Source organism: Symphalangus syndactylus, chromosome 24, assembly GCF_028878055.3.
Source record: "Symphalangus syndactylus isolate Jambi chromosome 24, NHGRI_mSymSyn1-v2.1_pri, whole genome shotgun sequence".
Lineage (NCBI taxonomy): Eukaryota > Metazoa > Chordata > Mammalia > Primates > Hylobatidae > Symphalangus > Symphalangus syndactylus.
In genome coordinates, this window is record NC_072446.2 from 42,751,341 (window position 1) to 42,777,546 (window position 26,206).

At 44.3% G+C, this 26,206-nt stretch overlaps 1 protein-coding gene across 2 annotated transcripts; it reads right to left on the bottom strand.

The window, feature by feature from the left end:
* Positions 1-4,887: 4,887 nt before the first annotated feature.
* Positions 4,888-22,785, bottom strand: SIRPB2 (signal regulatory protein beta 2). Of its 2 annotated transcripts, none has more exons than XM_063634167.1 (5): positions 22,617-22,785; positions 11,052-11,123; positions 9,321-9,662; positions 8,393-8,458; positions 4,888-7,390 (listed from the first exon to the last, which is right to left on the bottom strand). In XM_063634167.1, the coding sequence occupies exons 1-5, from the start codon at positions 22,699-22,701 to the stop codon at positions 7,221-7,223; spliced, it is 735 nt and encodes a 244-aa protein (XP_063490237.1). In that variant the 5' UTR covers positions 22,702-22,785; the 3' UTR covers positions 4,888-7,220. The 2 variants fall into 2 exon arrangements, with proteins under 2 accessions (XP_063490237.1, XP_055122131.1); XM_055266156.2 differs by having other exon boundaries at positions 10,758-11,123.
* Between the last annotated feature and the right edge of the window lie 3,421 nt (positions 22,786-26,206).

Consider the following 26,206-nt stretch of genomic DNA (forward strand, 5'->3'; position numbering starts at 1 on the left):
TTTTGTGCCATCAGGGAAAGCTCTTTGTTTGGCCAGAGGGTCCCTGATCCCTCTTCTAGAGGCCTTGAGGGCATCCTTTCCCATAACACTACCTGGTAGCTAGTGTTTATTGAGCACTTACTATGCCCCCAGACACTCTACTAGGAGCCTTAGATACACTAACTCATGCACCCTATGAAGTGAGTTCTATTGTTATCATTTCCATTTTACAGATGTGGAAACCTCGACTTCTAAACAGTTTTGAATCCAGGTATTGCACAGCTCCTGAGTCTGCTTCTAACCGCTACACCACACTGTCTCTCCTTAGACTGCAGGACTGTCTTGGTCACTTCCTATGGCTGGTTTCTGGAGGCAGCTCCAGATGACCCAACTGGAGTTTAAGGCAAGGGATGTGAGGGCATGAACTTGAAACTACATTTACATAACACTTATCTAAGTGTCCCTAACAAAACTAGAGAAGGAGGTGCTGAAGGCTCAGCTTTAACTCCACACTCCTATGTCCAACCACACCACCCCCCACCTCCAGCCCTATCCCCAAATTCTACCACCACTACTACCTCCAGCCTCACTTCTACCTCACAGATCCAACGCCAGCACCTGACCCACCCAGCCCCACTTTCCCTTCTAATTCCACCCTCAGTACTAAATGCACCCCACCCTCCAAAGCCCACTTTCACTCCATTTCACCCCCAGCCCCCTCCAGGCTCATCGCCATCTTACTTCCCACTCCAGCCTCACCCCAGCCCCTCCCTTTAATCCTATCTTCCACCACCTCCCGCCCCACCCCAGCCTTCCTTTGGCACCCTCTCTGCTGTGTCGTCACTGGTGGTGACTTCACTTTGGGCAGGAGCTGTGTGTACCCAGGACTGGTGTCTCCTCTGACCCCCTACTCCAGTCCCCTAAGCGCTAGACCCTCTATAGCTTAGTGGCCTAGGGGAGCTGCTATGTGGAGCAAATGATTGATTTCTCAACTGACATTCAGACCTTCCAGAGGCCCCTATACATGGAAGCTGCCGGTACCACTCACCCTTCTCTACTACCACTGCCTCAGCAAAGTTGGGACTATTTGTCTCTCTTTTCACAACATCTTCAACTAATGACAATAATAATAAAATAACAGTACCGCCAGCCGGTGTATGGAAAAATGCTTGGTTGCATTAGTCAGCAGTGAGAACCAAGGAAAACTGCAATGAGATTCCCTTTTGCCTTATTCAATTGGTAAAACATTTACAAGTCTGACTGTTAGAGTAGGCAGATGGCCAGGAATGAGCAGGCAAGGGAGCATTTGGGAAAAGAAGTCCTGGAGACTCCGTTCACTGATAGTCAGCGCCACCCACTGGCAGCCAACAAAAAGACAATGGCTACACTGGCAACTTCTGGCCTTGTGGTTGGGCTCCTCTGTCCCTAAAGGGGACTTATGAGGCCTTACCCAGAGATAACCATGGTAGGGACTCTCCCACTGACGAGCATGTGCACTCCTCTAGTAACTCGCCTTACAGTAGCCTTTTGCTCATTATAATAACAAGCCGGGCACAGTGGCTCACGCCTATAATCCCAGCACTTTGAGTGGCCGAGGTGGGCGGATGACGAGGTCAGGAGTTGGAGACCAGCCTGGTCAATATGGTGAAACCCCGTCTCTATTAAAAAAATACAAAAATTAGCCAGGCGTGGTGGTGCGTGCCTGTAGTCCCAGCTACTCAGGAAGCTGAGGCAGGAGAATCGCTGGAACCCGGGAGGCAGAGATTGCAGTGAACAGAGATCACGCCACTGCACTCCAGCCTAGGTGACACAGCGAGACTCTGTCTCAAAAAAAAAATAATAATAATAATAACAAAACACACCCCTGAGTGGATATTTTAAATGCTAATGAGACATGCAATGTGTTTACTAGCGTGTACAACCACAGAACATTCATGGCCAAGGGGACCACCTAAAACATGATTGTAAGTGACACTCCCTCATGCCCCTTCACGAATAATCATGTAAGATTCTCATAAAGAGGGTCCCCCAGCACCAGCTGCTGCTGGCCCGTTCTTTCAGAGTGTACTGTCTCTTTAAATAAACACTGCTACTGCTGTTTTTCGCCTGATGCTGTTTTCCAGCCAGGTCAGCCCACTCCTTTCTAGGAACGTACTTTATCTTTCTTCAATAAACTCTGCTACTTAACCTTTGCTGTGTGTCTCTTGGCTGAAATCTTTCTTCCAAGCAGACAAGAACTGAAGATTCCCACACTTCCCTGTAATGTGACCATAGGAAATATTGGCATAAGCATGAAACAACAGGAATTTTCCTGTGTCTGGCAGCAGTATATGTTGGCTTAATGGCATTGGGGCATGATTTGGCCAATCTAGTGGAGTTGAAGAAGCACAGAACCTGTATAACCCTCCAGTTCTACTTGTGGGTGTGTGCACTTGTGCATGCATCAGGAGACACAATGAAACTGTCTCTGTTTCGGATAGTGAGAAACTGGAACAACTAAGGTCTCCATCCATCAACAGAAATCACAAATGTAATATGTTGATACAATGGAATACTATACAGTTCTGAAGATGAATGAATTAGAGTTACAGGTGACCAATCTGGATATAACTCAAATGTTGAGTCAAAAAGCAAGGTTGAGAATGATCTGTGTAGCAAAGTGCCATTAATTAGTGCCATTTAGATAGAATTTAGAAATGTGCTTGACTAGGCCTGGCATTCCCCACTTTCTCAGCCCAATGACATGTAGCTGCACTCTGGGCAGTGTGTCTTGTGGAGAGGATGGACTATTCTTGACCAGGCTGGCACCTCCTCTCACCCCACCCTGATACCGCCACCTCGGTACTGCAGCAGGGCTGCCATCCTTGGGTTGTCAGGATATAGGAAGCCCCTGTCAAACAGTGTTTGCTCCTTTTATTCCTCCAGCTCTAGGTCTTACCTGCAGGGGGAAATGGAGGGTCCTCAAGGCCCAAGGAGAGTGGTGTGAATAGACCCATCTCTCACAGGGAGCTGTCACAAAGGCTGGGACTTTGGCAGCCTTGATGGGGGCTCCTTGGGGCAGCAGGAGCATGGGACAAGAACCATGGGAAGGGAAGGAAAGAGCTAAAGAAGAGCTGCAGGAAGGAGAAAACAGAAGGGTAGGGAAAGAAACAGATGCCCTGATTCAGGGATCTTGGAGTGTAGCCACTGACATCCAGGCATCAGATCTGAAGGCCCAGGCAGGACATGTAACAGTGACCTGTTGGCCCTTAGTGGGGGCTATGGCATGCCCCCTGCTCTGTCTTTGGTGGGTCATCTGACCTGTGCAATGCCTGGGGCCCCAAAGCAGCAGAAGGGCTGGGCTGAGGAGTTCTGTCTCCCATCCATTCCCCACCCTATCTATCTGTGGTCAGCAGGTTTCCCAGAGTCCCCACGAAGGGCCTTAAATTATTCATCTTTTGTTATATTTGTCTTCTTTAGTGGACTTGCCTCCACCTTGCTCCCCTGCCATGTCCCTATAAGTCCCTAGACCCAAGCAGGGCCAACTTTCTATAGGATTTTCCAACTGAGTCTGTGGTGAGCAGGGCCATCTGGCGTCTGAAGTTGCCCGATAGGCTGCCGTGCTCCTCGTCATGGGGAGGATAGTGACTACAGTTCATAGTTAGAATTGCATAACAATTGCCTAATGAAATAATGTAACTATAATAATTACTTAGGACTTGTTATGTGTCAGGTGCTGCACATATACCAATGCATTTTAGCCTCAAAACTACCTAATAAGGGAGACACACATGTTATTATCAGTTTATAGACAAGGAAACTGAGAGAAAAAAACTCACCCAAGAGATAAGTAGGAGAACTGGAATTTGAACCTGCACAGCCAGATTTCCGAGATTGCGTACTTCATCTCTGCCACGCACGTAGTTCAGATGTTTACGGGGTCTAATACAGGCCAGGCATTCTGCTTGGTGTTCGCTGTTCTTGTGCCAAGTCAAGCATGCTCCTGCCTCAGGACCTTTGCATTCGCTGTTCCTTGTACTTTTCAGCCCTTCCCCTGGGAATCTGCTGGGCTCCCTTCCTCACCTCCTTCAGGTGTCAGCTCAAATGTCACTTTATCAGGATGCCTCTTCTGTCCACCCTGCATAAAATAGTGTCACTTCCCCTTTGCTCTGGCAACTTCCTTCCCCCTCCTCCTGCATTGTGAAGACCCTCAGCACTCAGTATAGTGGGGCCTGTTACTCACGTAGGGTTACTTGCTCATTGTCTGTCTTCTTTCAGGAGGAGGTAAGTTCTGAGAGAGCAGACTTCTGTTTCATTCTCAGCACACTGATTAGGGCTTGGCACAGAGTCAGCTTTCAACTATGTTTCAGGATTGAATGAGGGTGGCTACAATAGTGGACCGTCAGGTTCCTGTCCCCAGGGAGCTCAAATTCTAGTGGGGACAACTAACAACCATCAAGGAAGCAGACACACAAACACACATGCACACACAGACATGCACACATGCACACACGCACACACACACGCACACACACATGCACACACACAGACACACACACACGTTTTCAGGTAGCAGTAAGTACTATCAAGAAAACTTAAGTGGCAAGTGGGAATGAGAGTGATGGAGGTGCTTTTTTGGATAGAGTGGTCCAGAGAGGCCTCTTGAGGGTAAGAGTTAAGCAGAGACTTGAATGAATCAGGGAGTTTGTGTGGTCAAAGCCCAAAGGGGTGCTGGAGCAGAGTCAGCTTATGAGATCTGGGGAGATGAGGTCAGAGGGGGCGGCAGGGACCAGCTCATGCAGGGCCCTACAGGGTGAGGGGGCTTGCAGGGGCAGGTGGGACCCACCTCCAGTTAGTGGAGAACCAGTTCCATGCTTTCCTGCTGTTTTAGCTTCCCGTGGGTGCTGTAACAGATCACTGCAAACCTGATAATTTAAAACAACAGAAATTTATTTTCTCATATTTCTGAAGTCCCGAAGTCTGAAATCAAGGTATTGGCAGAGCCATGCTTCCTCCGGAGGCTCCAGGGGGAGAATTTCTTCCTTGATTCTTCCAGCTTCTGGTGGCTGCTGGCGTTCCTTAACCTGTGGTCACATCACTCCAAACTCTGCCTCTGTGGTCACATTGCTTTCTCTTCTACATCGAAGATCCTTCTGTCTCTTTCTTGTAAGGATACTTAACATCTCTTTTAGGGCTCACTTAGATCATCCAGGATAAACCCCCACCCCCATCTCAAGATTCTTAATTTAATCACACCTGCATAGTCTTTTTTTTCTTTTTTCTTTGTGTGTGTGTGTGTGTGTGTGTGTGTGTGTGTTTTTTGCCATACAAGGTAACAGTCACAGGTTCCAGAGATTAGGACATGGATATCTTTGGGGTGGGGGTTAGTATTCAGCCTACCTTCCCTACCCTCTCTAATGTCTGGTAATTCAATTTTTATTCCATTCTCAGACTAAATTACTGTTCTCTCTGGCTTAGTTCAAGCTGTTTTTCTGTTTGTGGTAATGAAAAACATCTAGACTCATCTACTCCCTGCTATAGTGAGTGCTAATAAATGTTTGCCTGGAAAGAGAACAGGGAATTTACATGTATCGAGTGCACGCAGTGCACACAGCACATAGTAGGCCCTCAGTAAATGCAGAATTGAATTGGTTCTTTTTTTTTTTTTTTTTTTTTTTTTTTTTTAGAGACAGAGTTTTGCTCTTGTTGCCCAGGCTGGAGTGCAATGGCGCGATCTCAGCTCACTGCAGCCTCCACCTCTCAGTTCAAGCGGTTCTCCTGCCCCATCCTCCCAAGTAGCTGGGATTACAGGCACACACCACCATGCCTGGCTAATTTTTTGTATTTTTAGTAGAGACGAGGTTTCACCATGTTAGCCAGGCTGGTCTCAAACTCCTGAACTCAGGTGATCCACTCACCTCGGCCTCCCAAAGTGCTGGGATTACATGCATAAGCCACGTGCCTGGTCTTGAATTGGTTCTTACACAATGCAGAGAAGTCCACATTAGTATCCTGGATGTTCTGTGATGTGAAGGGACTCTGATTAGTCACTGAGGGCGCACAGGGAGGGGGCAGAGGCCTCAGGGTTAAAGGCAGGTGTGTCTGACACCTTGGCATGCACACTCTTCCCCATGTCAGGGCTTCTCAGTCCACTAGATGGTGGTAGCACCCCCTAGGCTGTGCCAACCAAAAACATCTCTAGACATTGCCAAAAGTCCAATGGGGGCAAAATCACTCGTCTTGGGAACTACTGCCCCACATCGTGCTGCCCCAGGGGAGGTGATGGTGGGAAGAAGTGCTGGCTAGCTAGCTGGGCATTGAACTCAGGTGTCCCACAGGGCAGGTGAGAGGCTGTCTGTATGCTGCTGTGGTGGAGATAACTGGTTATCCCCTGATATCTACCATCCTGTTTCTCTAGTGAAAACTTGCAGCTGGGCACATTGCTGCCAGAAATAAAGGCTACATTTCCCAGCCTTTCTTGCCGCTAGGTGTGACCATGTGACCACATTCCAGCCAAGTAGAGATAAGTGAGGTGGCCAAGTTCCTGACTGTGCCCTTAAAGGGGAGGGTCCTGCTCCCCTTCCCTGCCTTCTTCTCCAGTCTGGCTGCCTAGAAGGTGGACTTGGTAGCAATGAGATCAATGAATCCTGGGTTTCAATACCAGGGAGTCTCTGTATTGCTCGGCCTGCTGATGGTCAACTTTCTGGTTGATTTCCACTGGTTTAAGCCACTGTTATTTAAGAGCTTTGTTATAGTTGCTGAACCTGCATCTAATATTACAGCTGCCCAAGCCTGCCACGAGGGGGATGGAAGTAAGGCAGGAAGGGGTGGGGAGAAAGGTGTAGATGGAGGGGCACAGATGGTCTGGCTGGTTGAGCTCAGAGATGCTTAGGGACATCTCCTGGGAAGAAGACCCTGAGTTGGATGTTGGAGGCCAAGAAGGATGTAGTAAGGTGGGGAAAGGGGCAGGACACACCAGAAAGGGCTGCAGTAGGGGCAAGGGTGTTGAGGAGAGACTGAGCCAGGGACTGAAAAGCAAGGAGGTCTTGAACAGGCCAAAAAGAGAAAGGGAGACATTTTAGAGGGAAGCCCGGTGCAAAGAAGGAAATTTCACTAGGTGGACCAAAACCAGATGCAGGGATCTAGGAGTTTGTCATGAGGCCTGGGGGCACCTGGAGGAGGCTGGGACTGGAGGTAGGGAAATGGTTGAGGAGCCCTGGCTCCTCTCCAACTCAGAGGATCCCCACTCTGGGGCTGACCCCTCACTCTTGACCCTTGCTCCATGCTAAGGTGTTCATGGCTCCTGCTGGGCCTGTGGTCTTGACATCTTCTTGCCCAGGGCTCCTCCGAGAGGTAGCCAGGGCCAGTAGGAGTGCAGCCAAGGTAATTGCCTTCAGCCCCAGGACCACAGGTGCGAACACAACCAGGAGGCCTGGGAGGCACAGGAGAGAGCTCAGGCGGGACCCGTGGTGAGGGCCCCACAGCCCACACCTCATTGCTGCCCATGGGCAAGGTCACATCCTGCTGCTGAATAACCTCTGGAGCTGTATCCTTTCTACATTGAGAGAGGAGATTAAAGACCACCCTTCTCTCTGCCCTGGGCTCAGAGAAGGGTTGCCCAATATTCTACCTGCATCTGTAATCATCTCAGTCACATCCCTAACCTCTGCTCTTCCTAATTGTCTAATGCAATCCTCAAGGTAATCCTACAGTGTAGGATAGTGATCCAATTTTTATAGATAAGGAGACGGACCCAGAGTGGGGAAATGATTTTCTCAGGGCCACATGTGTTAAAGAAGTCACGGGACCCAGGCAGTCTGGCCCCCATGAATGGCAGAAGCAGGGCCGAGCATCCAGAAGGCAAATCAGACCACATCTATCACAAGCTCCCACCAGATACTGAGAGCCCTCGAATGTTAACATGAGATGTGCTAGGCACAGTTCTGGACACTTGGCATGTGTGATCTCCTTGAGTGCACACACAACCCCATGAAGTAGGGTCTCTGATTCTTGTCCCCTCCCCCCTAGTTCATAGAGTCACATACCAGATTCAAGGGGCAAGAACCTGCCCATTACACTAGGAAGGGGCTCCATCCAGGAGGCTTAGCTACGAAGCCATGTTCTCCAGTGTCGCTGTGCATAGCCTCACAGTGTGTCCCTGCACTCAGAATCACAGGGAGCTCACCACCTCTCAAGCAAAATTTCCCACTAAACCGTTACATGGCCCTGGCTATGAGAAAGTTCATTATAACTGAGCTGTTATAACATGGTTCTCTGGGGTCCTAGTTCTGCAGTTGAGATGAAGTCCTAGGAGCTTTCTTGGTGGCAGATTAGCCCCCAGGAGTCTAGGACAGCTCCCTTCCCATGACCAAGCCATTCATGGCCCCCTTGCCTGTTGGGGACTCATTGACTCCACTGAGGTGGGTACACTCACCTGTTGGAGACATCTCAGTTGCATGTTCACTGGTGAATTCTGCGTCTTGGGAAGAGGTAGATTTTGCTGCAAGGGAGAGAGGCTTTCTCACACTTCCCTTTATCTTTATCTCCCACCACTTCCTAAGTCCCAGGAGCTGCGATCTCTGGGATGAGTCTGCCAGTTTCTACCTGGGTGCGGGCTAGAAGTCAAACCCTGCAGCTATGAAGGACAAAGTTAGACTTTCTACTGGAGCATGTTTAGGGCATGGACATGTCTAATTCATTGCAGTGTCTCCAGTACTTAGCATAGTGCAGGACACTCAACAGGCATGTAGTAGATGTTTGTTGAATTATTATTGTTACTTTTATTTTTTGAGATGGAGTTTTGCTCTTGTTGCCCAGGCTGGAGTACAATGGTGCGATCTTGGCTCACTGCAACCTCCGCCTCCCAGGTTCAAGCGATTCTCCTGCCTCAGCCTTCTAAGTATCTGGGATCACAGGCATGCACCACCACGCCTGACTAATTTTGTATTTTTATTAGAGATGGGGTTTCACCGTGTTGGTCAGGCTGGTCTCGAACTCCTGACTCAGGTGATCCACCTGCCTTGGCCTCCCAAAGTGCTGGGATTACAGGAGTGAGCTACAGTGCCTGGCCAATGTTTGTTGAATTATTAATGATCTATACAGAGTTCTGTGGAAACCAGAATGGGGAGAAATTAACTCTGCTTGAGAAGAGGAGAAGGTTTTACAGTGGGAGGGCTATTTGTGCTGGGCCTTGAAGGATGAGTAGGAGTTTTCAGGGAAAAGGAGAAAGCATTCCAGGTAGAGGGAAAAACTTACGTAAAGACCTGGAGGCTGGGAAGAACTGGCTTGTTCGGGACATGTAGAAAAATTCCTGATGAATACCTGCTCCCCTCTCCCGACAACTCCAAAACCAACTGTCTCACCTTTCACTTTCAGCCTGGTGCCCTGTCCAGACAGGTATTGCCTGTTGGGTTTCCTCTGAAACTTTACGCAGTAATAGGTGCCTGCATCCTCACTGGAGACGTTTTGTAGAAGAATGCTGAAGTCACTGTTGGAGGCCCGCACCGCTGTCGCCTTGGGGTGGGAGTTGCCTCCAAAGTTGTAAATGGCCTCCCGGCTCAGACCAGCTCCCTGGAACCACCTGATGGGTCCGGGGGGACCGTCTCCAAGCACTGTGCAGTTCAGAAAGACAGTGTCTCCAGTGGTCCCTAACACCAATTCCTGGGGCTGGATGATCCACAGGTCTGGTTCAGGGTCCCCAGCTCCTGAAGCCAAAAAGGAGGTCCTTGTTGAATTCCGTCTCCTCTTCCATCGTTCACTCATTTCCTCCCTGGTGTTTTCCCTCCCTTCCTTCTTTCCAGATTTCTTCACTCAGCCACTCCCTCCTGCTTTCTTTATTACTCACCAGTTGACTCATTCAGTAAAAACGCTCTGAGTACCTACTACATACCAGTGGTAGGATTGGGGAACATGAAACTCAGGAAGACACACAAGTGCCCCGCCCTGAAGCCATTCTCTGTCTTCCAGTGGAGATGGTCAAACAATTACCCAGAGGTGGAAACCCAGAAGACGGCAGGACTACAGAGGAGGCACCATCATAGCTTGGGAGAAGCCAGCGAAGCCTTCCTGAATCTGGCATCAAGTTAAAATGAACTCCTACGTACAGATACTCTCCATGTCACCAGTTTATGAGGTGTTCCCACAAGCATCCATTCTATTTAATCACCCGAATGACCCTTGAAGTACAAATTGTTTTGCCTGTTTTTCAAACAAAGCACTTGAGGCATGTAGAGCCAGCGTAACTGACTTAAGAAGGAACTGCTATTCAATGACAGGCCCAGGATTTGGGTACTCAGGTCACCACAGGTGGACTTACAGATGCCATGATTGATTACTTGGGGAGTGTGGTAGATGACATGATCAACCTCAGGTTTTGACTCTGTGCTTGTAATAGGGTACATCCATACTCTTATCTTGGGTGCATGGTGGAAGACTATTCTTCCTTGTCCCTTGACTTGGAGCTGAGCCATGTGACTTGCTTTAGCCAGTGGGCTGTTAGCAGACATAATGTGAGTAGATGCTTGAGGTGTACTTGAAGAGTTGGGACTGAGCTTCTGCTTCTGCCATCTTTATGAGAAAAACATGCCCCACATAGCTGCTACCTCTCCAGCCTGGGCTCTGGCATGAGACATGAGGAGTGGAACCACCCAGCCACATGTAAATGTGCATGTAGAGATAAAAATATGTATTGTTGTATGCCACTGAAATTTTGTGTGATACAGCATGATACAGTGGATAAAGGTGACTGTGCAGGGAAACAGACTGGAGCAAATGTGTGGTCTGCAGGGCCTGATACTCACCCTTCACAAGCACTGAGGTGCCTTCATCCGATTTCATTTCTGAGTGTTCACTCAAATCATCAAACCTCACACAGTGGTAGGTTCCAGTGTGCTCCCTGGTGACGTTGTGGATATAGATGGAATAATCGCAATTCAGTGGTTCTGATGTCCGTTGGATCATGGGCATTACCCCAGGGAAGGAGCCATATTTAAAGTTATAAATTTCCTGTTGGTCCTGAGTCCTCACCTTGACCCATTTTATCATACCATCAGTGCAGGAGCCTACCGCCATACACCTCAGTAAAAGTGTCTCACCTTCTGCCACCAGCATGGGGCCCTCGGGCTGTAGCACCTGCCAGTCATTCCTGCCGCTCTGCCCAGAGGCATCTACAAGAGAGGAAGAAAGACCTTGCATTGGGCAGGAAGGACTTGGAGCCCTAAATGACAAGCTTAAAACAATCAAACCATTATCTGGCCAAGAACAATGGCCCAGGACAAGACAGGAGTGTCATTAGAGAGGGAAGGGAAAGAGGGGATGAGATGGCTGGCTTCAGAGAGAGAACTGAGCTATGCAATGGCAAACCTGCAAATAATAAATAACACTGAAGTGCTCACCATGTGCTGGGCCCTGCATGCATTATGTCACTTATTCTTCACAATGCTCCTGTAAGGTAAATGGCATTATTCCCATTTTTGACAGAGGAAACTGAGGGTCCAGAAAGGTTAGGCAGCTGTCCCAGGATCATCGGCTAGGATTGTGTCTCCCAAATGCACATGTTGATGTCCTAACCTCCAGTACCTCAGAATGTGACTTATTTGGAGATAGGGTCTTTAAGGAGGTAATTCAGTTAAAATGAGGTCATTGGGGTTGGGCCTTAATCTCATCCAACTAGTGTCCTTATAAGGAGAGGAAATTTAGACGCACACATGCAGGGGGAAGACCATGTGAAGATACAGGGAGAAGGCGGCTATCTACAGGCTGAGGAGAGAGGCCTCAGACAAACCAGAAACAGACATCTTGATCTCAGTTTCCAGCCTCCAGAATTGTGAGAAATTACATTTATATTGTTCAAGCCACTCAGGCCATGCTACTTTGTTATGGAAGCTCTGGCCCACTCATACATCACTCAGCAAGAGAGTGACAGGCTTGATTCAAGCCCTCTCAGCCTGTTTCTGGAGCTCTGGCTATTAATCTTCAAACACCACCCTTCAGAGACATAGGTTTGTGTGTTGAGGGGTTCAGTGTAAATACCGTTTCTGCCTCATGTGAATTATCAGCAGACTGCAGTTCATGTTAATGTGTTGTGAAGTGAGTCTATTTTGAAGATAGGTTGAACTGTTGAGTTTATCCTCAAAGTGGATACAGAGAAAGAGGGCTGAGGCCTCCCATGGATGTTCTTGGTTACAAACATCATCACATGTACTCCTTCTAAGAATTCTGTGAGGTAGATGCTGTTACAATCTCAATTTTAAAAACTTCTCCATTTATTATTTATTTATTTTTAATTTTTTTTTGTAGTGATGGGGTCTCACTGTGGTGCCCAGGCTGGTCTCAAACTCCTGTGCTCAAGTGATTCCTTCCCCTTGGCTTCCCAAAGTGCTGGGATTACAGGTGTGAGCCACCATGCCCAGCCTATAATCTCCATTTTTGAGATGAGAAAGAAAACGAATGCTCACGGTGGTAAAGAAACATGAGGTGAACCATGCATTCAGTGGATACCGTGTCCAGGATTTGAACTCAGATCAGGTGACTTAAGATTCTGCTCAACTCAAGGTCAGCAGCTTTGTACCCCGAGTTTCCTTTTTGTCTATATTCCCATCAGCCTTTGTGAATAGCTCAGTCTCACTCCACACATTTGTTTGCAGTATATCATGGTGTTTCTCAGTTGTGAATGAGGCAAGGAGAGTAAGAAGGTGAAGCAAACATTCCCTTCTAAGAGGGTCTAGGAAAGACTTAAGGAATTCTAAATTCTATTTCTACCTATCTTCAGCTAGGCATGTGCTGTTAACCACCAAGAATAACTTTCTCACAATTGTGACCAAGTGATAACCACATGTTGAATCCTAGGGATTGCTTTTGTCCTTGATGTCCTTAGTTCCAAGAAATTCAGCAGCATCCACTTTCAAACATTGTTTGAGCCAGTCAGATCTGTTACCACTAATCCTTCCTGTTTTTTTCCCTGGCCTCAGGGAATTTCCTCACACACACGTACAGAACTGTGCCCATCACTCAGCACAGGGCTAAGAATGGTGCCTGTTCCTACCAGCCAAACTGGTAAAACCCATGATTGTCAGGGCACTGGGGAAACTCCACAGAAGAGAGATGCAGCCCAGAAAGAAGTGTTCTGGTCCACCCAACAAATCTTAAAAGCAAGGCCCCAAACTGATTTAAAAAAAATGACATTCTATTGTGAGGCTTCTAACACATGTGTAAGTAGAATTTATGACATCAATAGAATAAAGACTGGGAGTGGAGAAATGTGAGTTTATTACTGTAAGTTTCTTTTTTTTTTTGGTATCCACCACTTGAGCATTTATTATTTCTATGTGTTGGGTACATTTCAGGTCCTCTTTTCTAGTTGTTCTGAAAAACATAATACATTGTTGTGAATTATAGTCACCCTACTCTGCTATCAAACTTTAGAATTTATTCCTTTTATCTAACTGTGTGTTTGTATCCATTCACCAACCTCACTCTTAATCCCTCTCCCTGAGATCCATCACCTTTCCTAGTCTTTGATATCTGTCATGACACTCTCTACTTCCGTGAGATCATTTTTAGCACCTGCATAGTTGTCTTTCTGTGTCTGGCTCCTTCCTTCCTTCCTTTCTTTCTTCCTTCCTTCCTTCCTTCCTTCCTTCCTTCCTTCCTTCCTTCCTTCCTTCCTTCCTTCTTTCCTTCCTTCTTTCCCTCTCTCCTTCTTTTTCTGGAGTGCGATGGCACGATCTCAGCTCACTGCAACCTCCGCCTACCAGGTTCAAGCAATTCTCCCGCCTCAGCCTCCTGAGTAGGGCTTACTTCACTTAACATAATAATCTCCAGTTTCATCCGTGTTGCTGTGAATGACTACATGATTTCATTATTACTATTTTTTTATGGTTGAATAGTATTCCATTGTGGGTGTGCTTGGGGACACCATATATATGTATATATATATTTTTTTATCAATTCATCCATTGATTGATGCTTAGATTGATTCCATACATTTGCAATTGTGAATATTGCTGCAATAAACATAGAAATGCATGCACTCCTTTGATATATTGATGTTTTTTCCTGTAGATAAATACCCGTTCTAGGATTGCTGGATCATATGGCAGTTCTATTTTTAGATTTTTGAGAAATCTCCATACTGTTTTCCATAGTGGCTGTACTAATTTACATTCCCACCAATAGGGTATAAGAGTTCCCTTTTCTCCTCATCCTCATCTTTTTTTTTCTTTTTTTTTTTGAGAGGGAGCCTTGCTCTGTCACCCAGGCTGGAGTGCAGCGGCACCATCTCGGCTCACTGCAACCTCTGCCCCCTGAGGTCAAGTTATTCTCCTGCCTCAGCCTCCTGAGTAGCTGGGATTACAGGCATGTGCCACTACACTTGGCTAATTTTTGTATTTTTAGTAGGGACAGGGTTTCACCATGTTGGTCAGGCTGGTCTCGAACCCCTGACCTCAGGTGATCCACCCGCCTCAGCCTCCCAAAGTGCTGGGATTACAGGCACGAGCCACAGCACCTGGCCTTTTTTTCTGTCTTTTTAACAATAGCCATTCTAACTGGGATAAGATGATATCTCATTATGATTTTGATTTGCATTTCCCTGATGAGTGATGTTGAGCATTTTTTTCATATACTTCTAGGCCATTTGTATATCTTCTTTGGGAAATGTTTATTCATTCCTTTCCTTTGCTCATTTTTAATTAGATTATTTATTTGTTTGCTTTTTTAACTGTTGAATTGTTTGAGTTCCTTGTATATTCCAGATATTAGTCCCTTGTCAAATGAGTACTTTGTGAATATTATCTCTCATTCAGGAGGTCATCTCTTCACTCTTTTGATTATTTTTCTGCAGTGCAGAAGCTTTTTAGTTTAATATAGTCCCATTTGTCTTTTTTTTGCCTTTGTTGCCTGTCTTTCGAAGTCTTAGCCACAAAACATTTGCCTAGAGCAAGTCTTGGAGTGTTTTCTGATTTCTTTGTATTGTTTTTCAGAATTATCTTGTATCTTACTGAGCTTCCCTAGTATCAATATTTTGTGTTCTTTTTCTGGGATTTTGTAAATTTCTTCTTGATTGGGATGTGTATTTGTATAATAGACAAATGGCATAGAATACATAGACCAATGGTATAATAGACCAATGGTATAGAATAGAAAACACAGAAATAAATCGACGTATTTACAGCCAATTGATTTTTGGCAAAGGTATCAAGAATATACATTCAGTAAATGGTGCTGGAAAAACTGGATATCCATATACAGAAGAATAAAAGTAGACTGCTCTTTCTCACCATATACCAAAATCAACTAAAGATGAATTAAAGATCTAACTGTAGGCCCTAAAACTATAAAAACTACTAGAAGAAAACAGGGAAGGCACTCCAGGACACTGGTATAGGTAAAGATTTTATGACCAAGACCTCAAAAGGGTCAGGCAACTAAGACAAAAATAGACAAATGGGACTATATTAAACTAAAAAGCTTCTTCATAATAAAAGAAACTATCAACAGAGTAAAGAGACAAACTCTTGAATGAGAGAAAATATTTGCAAAGTACTCACCTGATGGGACTAATCTAATATCCAAAATATACAGGACACTCAAACAACTCAACAGTTAAAAAAACTCATTAAAAAGTGGGCAAGGGACATGAATCAACATTTCTCAAAAGAAGACATACAAATGGCCAACAGGCACATGAAAAAATGCTCAACATCACTAATCATCAGGGAAATGCAAATCAAAACCACAATGAGATATCATCTTACCCCAGTTGGAATGACTGCTAAAAAGGCAACAATAAAAAAAATAAACAAACCACCACAAATATATGCTGGTAAGGTAGCAAAGAAAAGGAAACTTTGTACATTGTTGGTGGGAATGTAAATTAGTACAGTCACTATGAAAAACGGTATGGAGATTTCTCAAAAAACTAAAAATAGAACTGCCATATCACCCAGCAATACCACTACTGGATGGCCAGTATGTATGGAATACTATTTGGCTATAAAAACAAATGAAATTCTGTCATTTGTAGCAACATGAATGAAGGTGGAGTTCATTATGTTAAGTGAAATAAGCCAGGTGCAGAAAGACAAACATCACATGTTTTCACTCATATGTGGGAGCTAAAAAAATTGATCTCATGAAAGTAGAGGGTACAATGATACCAGACGTGGGGAAAAGTGAGTGTAGGGAGAGGGGGATGAGAGAAATTTGTTAATGGGTACAAACATACAGTTAGATAGAAGGAATAAGATCCTGCCATTTGATATCAGAGTATGGTAACTGTGGTTAACAACAATGTTTTGTACATTTCAAAATAGCTTGAAGAGAGGACTTAAAATGTTCCTAACACAGATAAATGAAAAATACATGAGGTGATGGATATCCTAAATACCTTGACTCGTTTATTACACATCCTATGCATGTAACAAAGTATTACATGAACCCCATAAATATGTACAAATGTTATGTATCGATTAAAAAAAGAGAAATTAGAAAATATTTTGAACTGAATGAAAATGAAAACATAATATAAAAATTTGCGGGATCCCGTTAAAGCAAGGGGAAATTTGTAGTATTACATGCCTACATTTGGAAAGAAGAAAGAACTCAAAATAAATTACCCACTTTCCACCTTAAGAAACTAGAAAAAAAAGGCCAATAAACTAAACCCAAAGTAGTGAAAGAAAGGAAATCATCGAGCTCTAAATGAAACTTAATACAGTAGAACACACACACACACAACACACACACACACACACACACAGAAAATATCAATGAGAAGAAGAAAATCTTTGAGAAGATCACTAAAACTGATAAATCTCTAGTCAGATTGAACCCAGGGGTCACACACAGAAAGAACCTAAATTATTAAAATAAGGAATAAGACTGGTGATACTACTACAGATTTTACTCTTATTAATAGAATACTAAAAGAATATTATGGAAAACTTCAAGTTATATATATTTGACAAATTAAGTGACATGAACAAATTCCTTGAAAAAGATACACTGCCAAAGCTTTCTCAAGAAGAAAAAGATAACCTGGTTAGCCCTATTATCTATTAAAAAGTTCAATATGTTATTAAAAATCTTCCCAGAAGTAAAGCTCCAATCCTAGAAAGTTTCATTCGTGAATTTTCCATATCTTTTTTCTTTTCTTTTTTTTTTGAGACAGGGCCTCACTCTGTCACCCAGGCTGGAATACGGTGGCGTGATCTCGGCTCACTCCAACCTCTGCCTCCCAGGTTCAAGCGATTCTCCTGCCTCAGCCTCCTGAGTAGCTGAGATTACAGGCATGCACCACCATGCCCGGCTAATTTTTATATTTTTGGTAGAGGCAGAGTTTCGCCATGTTAGCCAGGCTGGTCTTGAACTCCTGGCCTCAAGTGATCCGCCTGCCTCAGCCTCCCAAAGCGCTGGGATTACAGGCATGAGTCACCATGCCCAGCCAAATTTTCCATATCTTTAAGAAAGAAATAATACCAATTTTATACAAATACTTTTAGAAAATTGAAAAAAGGAGCATACTTTTCTAATTATTCTATGAGTCCCAGTGTTATCTTGAAACTGAAGTCTTTTCCTTACGAGAAAAGAAAGCCAATATCTCTCATGAACATAGATAAAAAATTTTAAACAAAATTTTAGTAAACCAAATTCAGCAATCAGCAATATTTAGAAAGTATAATACATTATAATCAAGTTGAGCTTGTCCCTGGAATATAAAGTTGGTTTAACATTCAAAAATCCATCAATGTAATTTACCATATTACTAAACTAACACACACACACACACACACGCATATACATGCACGCATATAATCATCTCAACAGATGCAGAAAAAGCAGTTTTCAAAATTGAACATGCAGTCCTAATAATAACTCTCAGCAAACTAGGAAGACAAGGAGGGTTTTTCAAGTTGATAAGGGGCACCTGTGAAAACCCTACAACAACTCTATCAACCTTAGTGGTGCAAAAATGAGTGTTTTCCCTGCAGATCAGGAACTAGACGAGGATGCCTATTTTTACTATTGCTATTCAATATTGTAGGATCAGTACTAACCATGCAAAAAGGTAGTAGGAAATAAAAGACATCTAGAGTTGAAAGAAAAAAGAAAACTATGTGCAGATGACATAATTAAAATTTAAATGAAAATTTCTTAAAAAGGCCACTAGACCTAATAAATGAGTTTAGCAAGGTTGACGATAAAGATCAATGTACAAAATTATATGTATTACTATCTACTAGCAATAAACCACTTGAAATTGGAATTTAAAAATTTCCAGTCATCAATATTATAAAAATAGAAAATATTTAGCCAAAAATGTAAAGGAACTGCAAACTGAAAACTTACAAGACATTGCTAAGATAAAAAAAACAAGCCTAAATAAAGACAGAGGTACACACTATTCGTATGTTGGAAGATTCAGTATTGCTTAGATGTCAATTCTTCTCAAGTTGATATATAAACTCAATGCCATTCCCATTCAAATCCTAGCAGGCTTCACTTTAGAATTGATAAACGAAATCTAAAATTTATAGAATAGCCAAAACAACTTGAAAAAGAACAAAGTTAGCAAACTAATACCACCTGCTTTCAAGACTTAGATAATGTTACAGTAATCAAGACAATATGGTATGGCACAAAGATAGATAAACATATCAGTGGAACTGAATAGAGAGTCTAGAAATAGTCCATGCAAATAGAGGCAACTGATTTTTTAAAAAGAGATGAGGTCTCGCTATGTTTTCCAGGCTGGAGTACAGTGCTATTTTGGGTGTGATCGTCATAGCACACTGCAGCCTCAAACTGCTAGTCTCAAGCAATCCTCCTGAGTAGCTAGGAGTACAGGTGCATGCCATGGCTCCTAACTATAATTATTTGATATTTGACAAAGATGCAAAGACAATTCAATGGAGAATGGGGAGTTTTTTCCAACAATGGTGCAAGAACCATTGGGAATACATGTGCAAACAAATGAACTTTGGTTTATACCTCAAACTATATAAAAATTAACTCAAAATAGATCATATAACTAAACATAAAATGTTAAACTATACAACTTCTAGCTGCAAACATGGAAAAAAACTTTGTAACTTTGGGTTAGGCAAAGATTTCTTGGGTGTGACACCAAAATCATGATCCATTAAAGACAAATAGATGAATTGGACTTCATAAAAATTAAGAACTCCTGCTGTTCAGAAAACACTTGTAAAAGAAAAAAAAGACAAGTCACAGAGTAGGAGAAAAATCTTTGCAAAGCATATATCTGGCAAAATATTTGTATCCATAATATATAATGAACTCTCAAAACTCAATAATAAGAAACACACTTAAAAATGAGAGTCAAATAGACACTTCACCAAAAAGGATGCATGATGTAAAAAATGTTCAGCATCATTACATATTAGGGAGTTAAAATCACAGTGAGAGTTTGGTAATCCTAGGACTTCGGGAGGCTGAGGCAGGCGGATCACTGGATCCCAGGAGTTCAAGACCAGCCTGGGCAATAGGGTGAAACTTTGTCTCTACCAAAACAAAAAAACTAACCAACCAATCAGACAACCACGAAAATTAGCTGGGTGTAGTGATGTGTGCTTGTAGTCACAGTTATTTGGTAGGCTAAGGTGGGAGGATCACTTGAGCCAGGGAGATGGAGGTTGCAGTGAGCTGAGATCAAGCCATTGCACTCCAGCCTGGGCAACAGAGTGATACCTTGTCTCAAAAAAATAAATCACAGTAAGATATTACTATGTACCCATTAGAATGACTAAAATGAAAAAGATTGACCATAATAAGTGTTGGTGAGGAGGCGCAGGAACTGCCATCCTCCTACATTGCTGATGAGAATGTAAAATGGTACAACTCCTTTGAAAAACAGTTTGGCAGTGTCTGAAAAAGTTAAATGTACGGCAACCATATGATCCATTTTATCCTCAGATATTTCCCTAAGAGAAATGAAAGTATATATACACACAAAGACTTGTACATGAATATTCACAGATGCTTTATTTACAATAGCCCTAAAGTGCGAACAACCCAAATATCTGTCTACAGGTGAATGGGAAAGCGTTTATCCATACAATGGATAGACATGAGAAGAAATGAACTATTGACATATGCAACAACATGAATGAATCTCAAAATAATTATGCTGAGTAAAAGAAGCCAGCCAAAAAGGAGTACAACTGTGTGATCCTTGTTACATAAAATTCTAAAAAATGCAAACTATAGTGACAGAATACAGATCCATGGTTGTTTTGGAGACAAGGAGGAGTGGCAAGGACGAATCACAACGAAACTTTTGGGTGCTGGATACGTTCATGATGCTGATTTTGGTGATGATTTCACAAGTGTGAAATACACCCAGCACTCACAAACAAAACTTATCTAATTGTGTACTTTACATATGTACGGTTTAATGTATGTCAATTACACTTCAATAGAGCTGTTAAAAATAAATTATTTGTAAAGATGAAGCCTGCATGTGTGAGGAGAAAGAAGCAATGGAGGACAGGAAGAAGGAAGGACTCAGAAAGTCTTATCTCAGCTAGGGGTGAGTCTGGGGAAGTGAACACCAGAGAAGAAGCTGGAGCCTGGACTCAGTCCTGGTGCCCACACCCCTTCCCTCCCTCTCCCCTTCTGAGTTCCCTTTCATATTGTCACTTGGGCTTTAGGAGGTGTCCTAGGAGGTTTGCCTCTGCCTTGTCAGTGGAGCTGGACCTTCTCATCTATTTTCCATCTGCATCCTCTGCCTTTCATGGTTCCTGTATGGGGCTCCCTTTAAAAGCCTTATAGAAAATGTGTTAGCCCCAGTCTCCTCCACTACAAAATAGGGGCACTCATAGGACCTTTCTCTGGGGCTGCTGTGAGTATTAAATAGAAAAGTGGTGAGGCTCAATTCTGGGCCAGCTATGTGATTTGTGAGGCCAAGTGCAAAATGGGAATGCAGGTCTTTGTTCAAAAACTATTGAGCAACACAGCAGAGCATTAAACCAAGCATGGGGCCCTTCTAAGCAGGGGGCTCTGTGCCACTATATAGAGGGCACACCCATGAACCAGCCCTGACTCAGCTTGAGACGCAGCTGGAATCAAACCTTCCAACTGACTGGTTTAAGCAACTTCTCTTATTTTCCATCTATTCTATTGCAACAGTCATTGGGAATATTTTTTCTTCTGGGTAGTTTAGATTTCTGATTTCCTAGTCTAGTGCCTAAAACATAGCAGACACTCAAAAGTACTTGTGGAATGAGACCTAGGAGTTATGATTCACATCTTAGAATTGAGGAAATCAGCTCAGAGAAGTGAAGTGGTGTCTTGAGTCATATGGCCAATGAGTAAGGGAGCACCTAGGTCCGACCCCACACCTGGGTTCTGCCAGGATCTCTCCTGGGGATGGTCACCACGGAGGACCAAAGATATCACGGACAGAATCTAAATCTCAGTAGAGCCTGGAGCAGAGGCCCAGATGGGCAGGAGATGGAATGAGTCCACTGAGAGCCAAGTATTCCTGCCTGGTAGATCAGAGAGTTCTGGACTCAGAGGCTGAGCTATATATTCAGGGGTCTCAAGACTCTGGAGCTAACCTGGCCTGCCCCTGAGTTAGAGGAAACATGGGAATGATAATAATAATCACCAACAGTTATCAAATCTTTGTTATGCCAGGCACTTATGGGTATTATCTTGTTAAATTCTCCTAAGAAAGTCACAAGGTGGGTCCTATTTTTAGCTCCATTTTACAGTTGGAAAAACTGAGGGTCAGAAAGAAATAACTTAAACTGGTTAGTGGTGAGGTTTGAGCCTACTGAGTCTTTTTTTTTTTTTTTTTTTTTTTTTTGAGACGGAGTCTCGCTCTGTCGCCCAGGCTGGAGTGCAGTGGCGCCCTCTCGGCTCACTGCAAGCTCCGCCTCCCGGGTTCACGCCATTCTCCTGCCTCAGCCTCTCCGAGTAGCTGGGACTACAGGCGCCCACCACCACGCCCGGCTAATTTTTTTGTATTTTTAGTAGAGACGGGGTTTCACCGTGGTCTCGATCTCCTGACCTCGTGATCCGCCCGCCTCGGCCTCCCAAAGTGCTGGGATTACAAGCGTGAGCCACCGCGCCCGGCCGAGCCTACTGAGTCTTAAGCTGAGCCAGGGCTGGTTCATGGCTGTGCCATCTATATAGTCGCACAGGGCCCTGTGCTTAGAAGGATCCCATGCTTGGTTTAATGCTCTGCTGTGTTGCTCAATACTTTTTGAACAAAAGACCCCAGTTTTCATTTTGCAATGGGTCTCATAAACTATGCAGCTGGCCCAGGGCTGAGCCTCACCACTTTTCTATTTAATACTCACAGTAGCCCTAGAGAAAGGTCCCATGAGCGTCCCTCTTTTGTAGAAGAGGCTCCTGGGGCTAAAAGAGCTGCAGCATCTGACGTGGGCATAGGAGCAATTGAGCTAGAAGCCAGTGGGTGTGAGCGCAGAGCCTGGGAGCTTATCACTTCACTACGCTGCTTCTTGGGACACTGGGTGTGCTCTCTGCCGGAGTCAGGCAAATTTTCAGTGTACCCCTCTTTACTCTATCTTCATGGGGTCAAGCCTCTCCAGGCATGCCAGAGCACTTAGTGCCCCTCTCGGAACTGACCAGCCGGGGGTGGACCCTGTTCTGTCCTAGATCCCACTTACCTGAGGGGACAAGGACCAGTGCCAGCAGCAGGAAGCAGGGAGGCAAGCGGGCCAGGCAGGTGGGGGGGGACATCGTGGAGCACATGGCATCTTCTGAGGTCCCCAAGACTTGGGGCTCCTCTGCTCTCTTGTGAAAGTTGGAGTCTGAGGTGTGGCCCGTGGACAAGGCAGTTTCTGCGTCTCTTGGTCACAGCTGTTTGGGGAAGTGTTTTCACTGCAGCAACACAAGGCTGTTGGTGCAATAGGAAGGAGCCTGGTCAAAGGGTTTCCTGCTTTTGTGTCTGGGCTGTGATTCCTGTAGTCACTGTGCTAACACCTTGATGACCCCTTGCCATAGGCTCCATCCTAGGTGCCCGGGAGGGAGGTGGGCACTGAGGTCATAGGATGCACTCCAGAATCAGGTGGACTTTGGAGCAAACATTGGATCTCCCTCTTCTTGGCTGTGCAAGATTTCAAAGTCACTTGCCATTTCTGAGCCTTTTGTTTCTTCATTTGCAGCATAGGAACAACAGCAATCCCCTCCTCAGAAAAGTTTTGGTGAGATTATGAGAAATAATGTGTGTAAGGGCACAGAACAATGTAAATGCTAAACATATTAACCATTATTATTCATGATGTGTAGGAAATAGAGGAGGTGACATTGCTTAAGAAGAAGGATTTATTATAAAGCAAGCCCCCTGGGGGCCTCCTTTTAGCACTGCAGGGAGGGTACAGGCCTAATTCCTAAAAGTATAATCATGTGTAACTCTTTCAGCCTCTGTTTCCTGGGGTCCAAGTGAAACATACTCAGATTGTGCAAACATTTGCGTTTGTGGCATCTTTGTTTCCTGTAAGTGATCTGAACTTCCTCAGGAGCCTCCTGGTGCTGGCTATCAAGAAGGAAAAGCTTAACCTTGCCAATTCATGCAATCCAAGCAGTCTCTTTAGCCACACTGTCTGGGTTCAAATCTTGGCTTTACTTAGTCTGGCTATGTGACCTTAGGACAATCATTTGACCACTTTGTGCCTCAGTTTCCTCATCTGTAAAACAGGTATAAAAATATGGTAGCATGTGTGGGGTAGAGTAAGCACTCCATAGGCTTTCACCATTGTCTTTTAGGTTAACTCAGTCTTTTAGTTAACTCAGGGAAAAATAAAAGAACAACTCAGCCTTTCATTATTTCACTTCCTCCCTCATGCTTCAGAAGGTTCTGGGTGCAGAGGAAGCTGAAGATTCTCCAGCAACAGGGTGGCAGGCCTTGGATCTGAGTATGCCCCCCGAGTCCCAGGGGTCTGGTGTCTACTACGAGAAGGTTAGTCTGGCCTGGTCCCCAAGGACTTTGCATTGGGTCTGTGACTGGTCTTTTCTAGACTTTTGAGGCCTTGCATTGATATCCCTGCTCAATTCCATTACTCCCTCTACTTGTTCTCCTGTCAATGAGATCTATATAGTGAAACTTCTTTGAAAGGGCCACAAGCCTAGATGATTCCACCAGACCCTCAGTACCTCCATGTCATTCTTACACGAGAACTTCTGAATCACCTGCTCATCTATGCAGATTTCTTTCTCAGCTATTTGTTTTTTTCTAAAGTTTTACTTACAAATAATTTTATTTATTTTAATAGGCAAGGCATCGTATTGGTTAGCTATTGCTGAGTAACAAACCACCCCAAAATTTAGAAGCTTAAAAACTAACTGTTTAGTTCATTTACGATTTTGTGGGTTGACAATTCAGTCTGGGCTCAGTTTGGTGGTTGGGTCTTCTCATCTCAGCGGATTTTGGCTGGGAATGTTCATGCACTTGAGGTCAGCTGCAGGTTGGCTAGGTGGCTTTGTTACTGCGGTTGACTGATTGTTAACCCAGGTACCTCAGCTGTCCTCTATGTGGTCTCTCATCCTCCAGGACACTAACTTAGTCTTGTTCACATGAAGGGGGCAGTTTGAGAGACAGTGCAAGGTACAAGGAAACTTCTGCCATATTCTTTTGGCCAGAGCAAGTTACAAGACCAGACAAGATTCGAGGAATGGAAAATAGACTTTGCCTCTTGTTAGGAGGAACTGCAAAGCCTAATTGCAAAAGGTGTGGATACAAAGAGGGGGTATAGAATTGTGGACATTTCTGTGATTTATCTGCCATGGGCATCTACAGAGTACAAAATTCAGAGGTCTCAGTGCCTCATTTATAGGGCTCCCAGACATTACTTTCCTTAGGGTTAACCACAGTCACCAGTTTTTGAAGACATTCAATTCCTCTACTGTTTCTGATCTAATGCTCAGAAGCTAGGTTGAATATGGTTTCTTTGTGATGTCGTGGACTATGAACACCTTGGGAAGACAGGCCATGATCCCTTATGCTGTAGGAATCCCTAAACTCCATTCCCACCCCACCCCAGCATTTGGACCTCAGGACTGTGGGGTTGGCAGGACTCTAGCCTCTCAACCCCTGTCTTCTCCCTCTTTTTCTTACTACCTCACCAAGTCATAAGGGGAGGAGTTCCCATTCTTTTCCTTCTGGTAGGGACTTTCCTAATCTCAGTCCTCTTCCTAACAGCTGGCCTTCTTTGTTCTAGATGGCATCCCTCCTGCCCCTGCCTCAAGACAGCAAGTCTCACACTCCAGCTTTAGAATAGGAAAAAAGAGCTTCCAGGGAAGGAATTAAACTACTGGGAGGTGGAAAAATGCAAAAGGAAATAGTTAAAAATGTTATATCTGTCACGTCATCTATAAAACACATGAAATGTGGTTGCGCATGAAGCACTGGCTTGCAGTAATTGCTCAGTAACTAGGAACAGTGGCATTCCTCCTGGTCAGTGTGCTTGGGTATCACACGAACTATAGTGTCTATTACTAGCCTGAGTTAAGTTATCCTCAACAAGAGCACCTGAGGTATATATAGAACACAAGTCTACCCATAAAGCTTTTTTTCCTTCCACTACAAAAATGGAACTTTGTTAAAACAACAGTTTTTTCATTGTTTACCATTAAATGGAAAACATACTAAGCAAGCACAGGGAAAGCATTCAACCTTAGCAGGAATCAAGTAAATAGCAATCTTAAAAAGAGCAACACTGGTGTCTTTGCAATCAGCATCTATCTCCGCCTTTTCTCTGCTCTCCTCTTTTTTCGGAGGTTCTAGAAGCCTGAGAACTACATTTTCTGTAACTCCTTACCATCGTTATTCTAGAGGTTCTACAAAGGAGAGGTTCTTGCTTAGATTTGGAAGGTAAAAGGAGAGGCATGCTTGCTTCTCTAGCCATGAAGAGGGGGCAGATATGTGAGAATTGGTGGATTTAATTTATGCACATGTGAGGTTTTGCAGTGCTGCCTGTCTTCTATAAATCACCTCTAAAGCACAAGCAGCTGGCATCATTAGTGGCAGTTTCTGTGAGTCTCTCAGATTCCTGATTTTCCAAGAGCTACCAGTGAACCTGGGAGATAAAGCAGTGAGGATTTCCAATGGTCTGTAAGCACCAAATGCCACAAGTCCCATGAGAACAAAGCATGGCTTTTTATGACATAACATGAAAGTCATCCAACCTCATTTCTTACCTTCTTTTCATTTAGGAGGAAGCGTTTGGTGTCTCAATACTAAAGCCTCTAAGGTCCTTGA